General features: G+C 36.4%; 2 protein-coding genes across 2 annotated transcripts; both read right to left on the bottom strand.

The window, feature by feature from the left end:
- Positions 1–1758: 1758 nt before the first annotated feature.
- LOC121479292 (keratin-associated protein 24-1) lies at positions 1759–2520 on the bottom strand. The gene has a single exon (XM_041734787.1). It carries the CDS (start codon positions 2518–2520, stop codon positions 1759–1761), a length of 762 nt encoding a protein of 253 aa, XP_041590721.1.
- A 6727-nt stretch (positions 2521–9247) lies between these two features.
- LOC121479347 (keratin-associated protein 26-1) lies at positions 9248–10030 on the bottom strand. The gene has a single exon (XM_041734901.1). It carries the CDS (start codon positions 10028–10030, stop codon positions 9248–9250), a length of 783 nt encoding a protein of 260 aa, XP_041590835.1.
- Between the last annotated feature and the right edge of the window lie 287 nt (positions 10031–10317).

The raw sequence follows: 10317 nt of genomic DNA, 5'->3' as shown, positions 1-10317 counted from the left end.
GCATTAATATTCCTTTTTTTAAAATTAATATTCCACCTTTCTTTATTTAAAAGATTTTATTTATTTATTCATGAGAGACACAGAGAGAGAGAGAAAGAGAGGCAGAGACACAGGCAGAGGAAGAAGCAGGCTCCATGTAGGGAGACCAATGTGGGACTAGATCCCAGGACTCTGGGATCATGCCCTGAGCCCAAGGCAGGTGCTAAACCACTGAGCCACCCAGGGATCCCCTCTATAAGCCTTTCTTATCCATAGTAGGCCTACTGAATAAGTAAAATGGCAGCTCCTTTTGTCTGCTTCAAGAGTTTTAACTTTAGACTCCTGATATTGATGACCATCTTCCATTCTTCCAATTTCCAGTTAACACCCATCCCCACAGGCCATTTTATTTGACTTTAAACATAATTTGCTTTTCATTTACAAAAATTCTTAGGATAGATGTTACTTTTTACCACTGAGATGGATGATTTTATTTTCACTTTTCGGAGAACTTTTTAGAGGTTAATTTCTCTCAGGGTTCAATATTAAATCTATTCCAAAGCCCAAACTTTATCTACAAAACCAATAAATACACACATTGTGCAGGGAAATATATATACATTTAATACTTTATACAATTTGCACTAAATTGATTTATTTTATAAATGTTTCTCCCAGCTTTTCTATAGGCATATCAATCACAGACACTCTCAGAGAAATGCCACTCAGTGTGTTAAAAATAGAGCAAAACAAAACAAATACAAGTCCTAGGAATTCATATTCTATCTTTTTTATATTTTAAATTAGGCTGTTAAACTAAATGACAGAAAACTGGTACTTCTACAATGCTATGCATTTTGCCCAGAACATTGATAAAACTTTGGTGAATCTGAAATAAGCACAATGCAAAACGTTATTTCCCAATAGAAATTTGTTTATTAACTATGAACCAGAACCTTTTCTAGAATCAGAAAGCATAATTCAGCAAGGGAAGATTATAGCAGAAACATGAACATAGATCATCACTAATCATGAAGAATCTATAAGAGTATTTTGTCATTCTTTCAACAAATAAGTCTTGTGCTGCTGCTACTCCTGGAGCTCTCTCCCAGGCATTGGGAATAAAAGCCAAATACCAGCCAATTGAGGGCTTTTGGGCTTCTTTGGAAGAGAAGATTTGCTGAAGGTCTTCCGATTTTGAGCTGTAGTTAGACATTGCTGCTTTCACATCCTTATAATCAGTCAGTAGGGGATGGATGCAATAGCTGAACATAACATATTTAAAGTAATGCTATCTCTTAGCTTCTCAGCACGATGCTAGTTAAGCAGTCCACAAAACCATTGATAAAAAGCAAAATAATCTGAAAGACTGTGCTGGAATCATCAGTCAAACCAAAAAGGCCCCTCTTCATCAAGAACGTAGGGGGTACTCCCATTGGCAGACAAGGGACAGCAACAGCCAACATAAAAAAAAAAAATGGCGATGTTTGTATTTTTTGTGGAATCTCTTCAGTGTGTCCATTGTAGGAATCTTGGAAACAATATCACCTTCAGGATCAGCTCTCAACGCAAAGGACATTAACAGAGCAACAGAGAAAACAAGCTAGCAAGTGATTATGGCTGTGGTTAATAAGTCCTGGAGTTGTACTTGAGGTTAATATAAAAAAAAAAAATTCTTAAGACACATGAAGTAATTCAGCAGAATATTAGAGAAGGTGACTACTTGGTAGAATCAGCCCCATGGGCCAATTTCCAGTAGCAATAAATGCAAAACATTGCTCAATAGCAATTCAGAGGTCTGCAACCACTGCATAAATACCTCAGAGGAGGAAAGGTACTTGGAATGCAGCTCAGAGACTGGAAGTTTCTAGAAAAATATCTCAGCGGTTGGCAGCTCATTGGTCCATAACTTGAGTATCGGCAATTTCTCACTAAATAGTTTTGGGATTGGCAGCTTCTGGCAATATAACACGATGGTGAGAAGGCCCTGGGGATGCAGGGAAGATGCTGGTAGCCTCTATACCTCAAACTACCCAGTCCACAGTGGTTTAGCGGTCGGAAACTGTTGGACCAGCAGTTAAGTTCCCCAAAGCATTTGAAGCCATTGCTGAAACTCTGGAAGGCTTTAGGTGCACATTGGCTGGGTCTGTAGCAATTAGATACATACCCCTTGTTCTGAGTGCATGGGCTGCAGCTGGGTTTGGGTCCAATGTTGGTAGTTTCACAGGCACTGCAAACTTGGCCCACTGTTGGAGAGTTGCAGGGCACACAGGAGTTTGATGGTTCACAACTTGTGGTACAGGTCTTGAGCTCACAGCTAGGAGATTCACAGCTTGGTGCTTCACCATAGGTTTCTTGGCAGTTATCCAGGAGCCAGAGATTTCCTTGGTAACTACTGGGTAAGCAGAGCCCAAGAGTAGGGCTTACATCACTGGAGCAAAGAGCAATGGAAGGAGTTACTGGGATATAACAATGAGTTCTGTAGGATGTGCTGCTGCAATTCCCAGAACAGCCTGGAAGAGACATGGAGCCTGACTGCATGTTCAGTGATGTCTGTGGAAGTATGGTGATACTATGGCCCACGGAGTTTTTATATCTTTCCTGGAGATTGTCTGCAGCTTCTCCAGACTCTCTTCCTTCTCACTGCCTCGGACAACATCTTATTAATGTGTTGTTTAGCTACAGCAGCTGACATCTTTGCACTCCTATAAAAATAAGTTTATTTTGATTCTTCAAAGTATCTCTCATCGCCACTTTGAGCATCACCCATCACCCATCATCTGTAGACCATAGCTTCAGTGAATAGTGATTTTAACATTAATAAGCAAACTCTCATCTGTCAATCAGTGGTTAACAAGAGTTCACGTGTCTATGGGTTTCTGCAGCTAGTCATTAGAGGGTTAATAAGGATTCCAGCAAAACAAGGAACCTGTATTTTCCATTCTTTTGGCTACTGTAAAATACTGTGGGACTTAATCCTATATTGTGAACTGAGCTGAATACTTTGTCTCAATACTGTTGCTTAAAAGAGAGGGTAAAGCATTGAACTATTAATAGAAAGAATTGTTCCCCCAAAATATGTACTATGCTCTTAACTGTGCTAGGCCATATATTGGTGATGACTTCTCATCTGACATATTTGGAGAATTCCCCCTCTAAGACTCACAGTAATCCACGTGAGATTTAGTGACCTAACTTGTGCTCATGGGTCAGTGGTTGCTAAGTAACCGAGACTTCTATGAGATTTCTTTCTTAGAGTTTCTGCAATATGTAGTATCAAAGAAGGCCAGTTTCTCAAGATTATGTCTTCCTAATTGGCTAAGATTATATATCATTGCATTCCATTGTCTCAGCTGTAAAGCCCAATTCCTGCCAGATGTATACCATTTTTCTGTTTCTCCCAAAATAAGTTTTATTTATTCTTGATTTGCTTTTTTTTTGTACATAGACTTTATCTTATTCCTGTGTTGAAGAGTTATTTTTTTCTATACCCACAAAAGAGAATAGCTATGTTTAAAAATGTATTTGAATAACATATAGTTCCTATAAGTACTGTACATCTTAAATGACACTTTTTGCTCCTTATGGTGAAAGTGGATGGAAATATTTTATTTAAAGATTTTAATTCAAACTGAAGAATTGGCATGTTGTTCTTGAAAATATAAACTATAATTCAAACTTACAACCTACATTGAATTGGAAACAGGAATGCATTTATTAACAGTGATGAGTTCAGACAGAGGACAGTACCAACTTATTCAGGTAAGATAAGCTATGAGGATAGTTTTTAAAATACACTGTCCTTACAGATGACAATTAGATTCCTCTTCCTATTCTCTGCTCCTCAGCTAGATTTTTAAAATGCACACCAATTTAAATCTACAGATTTTCTCCAAACATTTTTCTCAATCTGAGTTTTCTCCATGCTTCTCTCAATATTTATTCTGTAAGCAACTCTTTATTAAACATGTTTTGCTGTCTTGTGAAGTGTCTCTCAAGTGAAAAGGGTCAGGATCAGGGAACTATATTTTCAGCAAATTGTTTGGCTACAGAGTGTCCTGGGATTTTGTGCAGAAATGTTCAGTCCTGAGGCAGGCAAGAGAAGAAATCAAATAAATAAGGCAGTTGATGGCCAACTTTCCACTGAGTTTCCGAATCCCAGTGATATATAGAAGAGCCCAAAGGTTGGTGGAACTTTATTTCTGTATTTCTATATGGTATCTCATGTGATTTTTCCTCAAAGTAGATTTGAAGCAAGGGTAAGGGAGAACAGAATAAGTCAGTCAGCTGTTAAACCCACATACTTTCTTTTGAATTTAGTGTTAAATAGTATTTTAAATTAATACCATTCACACTGGTGTGAATCCAACAAAAAGTATGTAGAACATCACACAGCATAACCAATATTCACAACATGAGACTTTACAACATATTTAAATTTATTTGGTACAATAATATTCTAGACAATCAAATGTTGAGATTTGCAAAAGTAGTGTTAGCTCAACTCCTCTATTTTTTAAATTGAATTATAGTTAAAATACAATGTTATGTTAGTTCCAGGTGTGCAATATGGTGATTCCACAATGCTATACATTACCCTATACTCAACAGGATAAGTGTAGCTATTATCTGTCATCATACAAGGTTATAACAATATTATTGACTATATTCCCTAGGCTTTTCTTTTAGTTCCATGACTTATTTATTTTGTAAGTGAAACTTTGTACCTCTTAATTCCCTTCACCTACTTCACTCATCCCCCTGCCCCCAAGCCCTTCTCCTCTGGCAACCACCAGTTTGTTTTCTGTATTTATGAGACTGTTTTTGTTTGTTTATTCATTTTTTTTTTTGTTTTTCAGATTCCACATATAAGTAAAATCACGTGGTATTTGTCTTTCTCTGTTTCACTTATTTCACTTAGCAAAATACCCTGTAAGTCCATCCATGTTGGATCAACTCCTGTCATTTGCTTTTGTTTTGCCATCTTACCTACCCATCACAGTCACGGGTAACCATTATAACCATTCACACACCATGTTCTGTAATTGATACCTCTGCAGAATTGTCATCTATTTTAGTCTGCATCTTGGCAAGACACAGAGATGATAGCATCAGTGATAGAGCAAATAAGCTCATCACAATAATAAGTTTTAGCAGAAAGTAAAAACCATTTGGGTGTCATTGTCTTCTGAAGGATTTGGAGAAGCATATGAATTCCTCTATTTTCACTGAATTACTAAAAAGATCTTTCCTTCCATTAATTCCTCTACTTGTATTTTTTTTTTCTGCATGAAACGCTAAATAGAAACCTGCCCACTCACCCAAAATGCCCACTTCCTAATTCTTGGATACTGTGAATGTTATCCTATGTGGCAAAAGGGACTTTGCAGGCATGATTAAGTTAAAAGTTTTGAGATAGGTTTCTGGGGGAGCCTGATGTAGTCATGGTAGTTCTCCTAAGAAGGAGGCAATCAGAGACCAGGCAGTCTGATGACAGAGGCAGAGAATGGAGTGATGCTGACAAAAGTGAAGGAATGATGACAATGCTGGCAACCTTGAGAAGCTGGAAGAGGCAAGGAATGGATTTTCCACTCGAGATTTCAGAAAAAAACAGCCCTTTTGACATCATGACTTTAGTGCAGTAAAACTGATTTTGGACTTCTGGTCTCCAAAATTGCAAGAGAATTCATTTCTATTATGTTAAGCCATCAGGTTTGTAGTAATATGTTATAGCAGCCACAGGAAGCTAATACATTATGTTAAAGAATCTAGGTCACTCAATTAGTTAGTCTTTATGTAGAGTTTGGGCTCTGTATCCAGGGCAAGTTGAAGACGCAAGGAATAAGCTCCCTAATATCAGATAATTCAGAGAAATTCCCACGCCTCTGAAGAATAAGAAACAAAATCCCTTTATCTAATGAGGCAGCAGATTCCTTGTAACTCATTAAAAAAAGAATTATGGAACTCTTTCCCAATTTTTTCCAAAGGTTAAAAATCCTTTAGGGTAAACACAGAAGATCAAAGAAAGCTAAATTTTCCAGTAAATGGCCCTTAAAAAAAAAGTAATGGAGGTCACCTTCCAGCCTTTTAAGTCATGATAGAATTTTTATCTTTCTTTTTTGCCACCACATATATATTTGTATTCTAATTCCATTTGCCCCAGTGCTATTAAATATTGCAACAGTGATCCCATGATTTAATAAAACAAAATGTATGCAAACCCATACTTACATAGCAATTAAATTGTAACTACTGAGTTCAAATGATTCTTAAATTTTAGTGGTAACCTAAGATGGTGGATACTGTAGCTACATTTACCCTATTGGCTTTATAGATCATTAATTGGTTCAACAACTGAAGGGCAGATGAGCAAAATTAAAAATTTAGGAAACAGGAGTAAATGAAGATGAAGTATTATGAAAATTATAACACAAGAGTGTGACCAGATAGAAATACAAGTCTGATTTGTGCTTATCTTTTCAGGAAAATATTGTAAGAATATCAAGAGATATTGCAAGTAAGAGTTAAATATTTTGAGATGGAGCTGTCAAGACTATGCCTTCACAAATTATGAATCACTCTCTTACTAAGTACTACTGAAACATATTTATTTGTGTGTGACCTTGGAAAATTGTTATCTCTCAGTACCTCACTGCCTTCTGACATAAAACCCGAGCTAATAGCACCTACTTTGCAGGACTGTTGTGAGGACAGAATGAGATAAAAAATGTGAAAATATTTAACAGAGTGCTTGGCACATAGTAGATGCAAATCAAATATTACTTTTCTTTCTAATTCTCTAAAGCTATAATTTAAAAAGAAAATTCTAGCCAAACATTGGACTAAAAAAAAAAATTCTCATTGTTAATTTACTTTGATGTTGCAAAGACATGTTCTTCAACAATCTTGTCTTTTCTAAAAATTAATGCCATAATGGACATTTCTACCCCATGTAGTTAAGAAAAATGCTTTGCTTGACATTAGATCGCTAATGACTTCTCTTTTTTAAGGCGTATTCTTCTGTGTCATGGTCATGAGCTAATTTCTGGAAGGCTGCATATATAGTTATTAAGAATAAGGGCTCAATACTCAGATTTCATAGATCTGGAATCTTATCTCTGATGCTCATTTAGAATATCAATTAACTACCACATGTTTTCATGACTCAATGTTTACATCTTCAAAATGGAATTAATAACATTATATTTTCTGCACAGATGACTCTAAGGATTAAATTCATTAATCAGGAAGAGGTTATGCAATATACTTAGTATAGTTGATGTTAACTTTTATCATTATCACTAGCCTACAATCTTTTTTAGTGGTATTATTATTATTATTAAATATTATTACTTTCATCATCATTATTATTACTGGATCTCATCTAAAACCTCCTGCATTTTAGGGATGCCTGGGTGGCTCAGCAGTTAAGCATCTGCCTTCTGCTCAGGATGTGATCCCAGAATCCCTGGATCAAGTACCACATCAGGCTCCCTGTAGGGAACCTGCTTCTCCCTCTGCCTAGATCTCTTCCTCTCTCCCTGTGTCTCTCATGAATAAATAAAATAAAATCTTTTAAAATAAATAAATAATAAATAAAAAGACCTACTGCATTTTATAAGAGTACATCATAAAGAGAGAAAAAGAAAAAGAGAAAGAGAAGAAAATGCACTAAAGAAGGCTAAGTTTTAGGCTAGAAAACGTATAGTCTATATAAGTTCTATATCAAACACACACACATATTTATATATATATATATAACCTTCTAATAAATAATAACCTAATAATCCTTCTAATAAATGTGTGTATACATATATATAAAAATATGATTTAGAGAAATTTAATATGATGAGGATATTTCCTACCATCTACATAGGAAGTAAGACTGCAGAGAGGACATAAATGTATGTACCATTGAAATTAGTCAGCATCCTAGAGAGATGGGTGGGCTGTGGCTGAGGCAGAGAAGAAATAGTTTTGTTTTCAGTTTAGACTTGGCAGTTTTACAGTTGAAGGTCATGGTTCCCAAGGTATTGACAACTTCTGAGAGGCTTCCAGATTGCTCATTAACTAAATGGAAAAGACTATAGGTAATATGGAGAATAAATGAATGACTGTGGAATTCAACCTAACTGGGTCTTTTGGCAAGTTGCTTGCCCTATTGGACTTTTTCTTATCTGTAAAGATGGGGGAAATAACATTTTTTCCTAGTTGTGGTCATAGCAGATTTCTGATTATGTAGTGGTACCATGACATATTGAAAGTATCAGTATGGTAGATATGAGAAGTTGTTTGTAGGAAGAGAAGTCTCACTAAGTACATGGAAGAATTGAATTAATTAGCTACATACATATAAAAGAGAGAAATAAATTCTAAGTAACAGTGTTCTCTAGGTAAGAATCCATGAGGAGGTAGGAGGAAGCACTTGATAAGTTTAATTCAAGAGGAAAATATTATGTGCTTTCCATTGTTCAGAATTAAAATATGTAAACCCTTTGTGGATTATCCCATAAGGTAAGGTGAACATTATAACTTGCTCTGTTCCACAATATGTTGAAAGACATATATAGAGAGTTGACAGGTGACTCTCTTGCTATCTTCCCTCTGTCTCTACTGGCAACATTTCCTATAGTGAAGGCTCTCTACTCCTGAATCCGAGAATGAGAATGATTTTGAAGATGAAGCAATGAATGTGTATTATGAATGATAAATAAACCATTGTAATTTCAAGCTTTTGGAATTTTGAAGTTATATATAAGTTACTGTGATAAAACAAAGTCTGTTCTGACTCAAGAACCTTCATAATTCCCTGTTTAAGTTTTAGAAAATGCAGATGCACATTTAATGCTCAAGTGGTATCACATATTCAATCAGGACCGCAAAAGTATCTATCTTGTTCACTTTATTCAGACACTCCTTTTTTTTTCTTTAAATATATTTGGTTTAGTATAGCTAAAGGCTTTATCTTCATGAAGGATAATAAAGAATTCAAAAAGCATTGTTTTCTGAATTATTTGAAGTAAGTTTATTTAGAGATAACCACAGTTTTTTTTTCAGAAGAACACATTAATGGCATAGAAATCAAGAAACCAGATATCAAGAATATTCTAGTGAATAAGCAAACTATTAAAATCACTTAGAATCTGATCAAATAAGAGTACATTTTAAAATAGTAACTGAACTAAAAGCATGATGACCCATTAGCCTAAGAACAATCCATCAATCTAAAGAAAATACTTCTTTACTAGCAAGATGCAAGAATGACAGTTCAGCAAGATCTTCTAATAAATGGAGATTGCCAAGTCCCAAAAGAGGAGCACGCTGGTTGGAAACTGTTGTAAATGTAGTGAACAGGTTGAAACCTGTTAGACACATAGTCCAGGGGTCTGAAGCTGCTTAAGGCATAACCAAGAGGTTGACGGTCACAGGATAGGTATCTCAAAGGATGGCAGGCACTGGACACAAAATTCAGTGGTCGATACCCACAGGAGATGAAGTTCTGTGGCTGACAGCCATAAGGGAGGTGGATCTGTGGGCGAGAATGACTGGACAGACAGTTCTGAGGTCTATGATGCATTGATGGTTGACAGAAACTGGAGAGATAAGAACTGATGGGAAAAAAACTGGTTCCTCTGCAGGGCCTGGAGGCACAGTACATAGTGGAAGGGTAGCAAGAAATTTCATAGGTTGTGGGCACACGGCTGGATGGTCGATAGCTGGAAAGTTTACCACAGGTCTTCATGTTGTCCAGAAGCCATGTTCTGTGTTGGCTGGGCAAGCGGAGGCTATTACCACAGTTCATACCAGCAGTGTAGAAAGTAGTGGATGAGGTAACAGGAACATGGCAGTAACTCCCAAGAGGAGAACCATAGTTTCCAGAAGAGCAAATGTTGGATGGCATGGTGATATGAACACACTTCAGGTAAGCAATGAAGAGCACCTTGTCTGAATCTGCATGGAAGTAGACCAGATTGCTTATATACCTTGGTGGTACATGCCCAGACTCTTCTCCTACCCATAGTTTAGATCGGTTAGCATCATAACATCTCATTAGTTCCTTATTGTGCTGCCTGAGAAGATGACCTCCCACTCTTCCATAAAATAAGCCCAGTTTACATGTCCTATATATCCACCATCCTAATCTTTCCCCTGTTATCAGGCTTGAGAATTTATGATGCAATCACCTGTGTACCTGTTTTCCTTCTGTTCCCACCCCTAAATAATGCTTGTAAAAGGAGTCCATTTGAATGGATGTTTACCCCAGTCATTATCCACAAGAAAAAACATGGTTAGGAAGACAGTCTTCATCTTTGAAGAATTGACATAATGTTGTGATAC

Source organism: Vulpes lagopus, chromosome 20 (assembly GCF_018345385.1).
Source record: "Vulpes lagopus strain Blue_001 chromosome 20, ASM1834538v1, whole genome shotgun sequence".
NCBI lineage: Eukaryota > Metazoa > Chordata > Mammalia > Carnivora > Canidae > Vulpes > Vulpes lagopus.
Note: the sequence above shows the minus strand (reverse complement) of the source record. Positions and strands in the feature narration are given on the sequence as shown.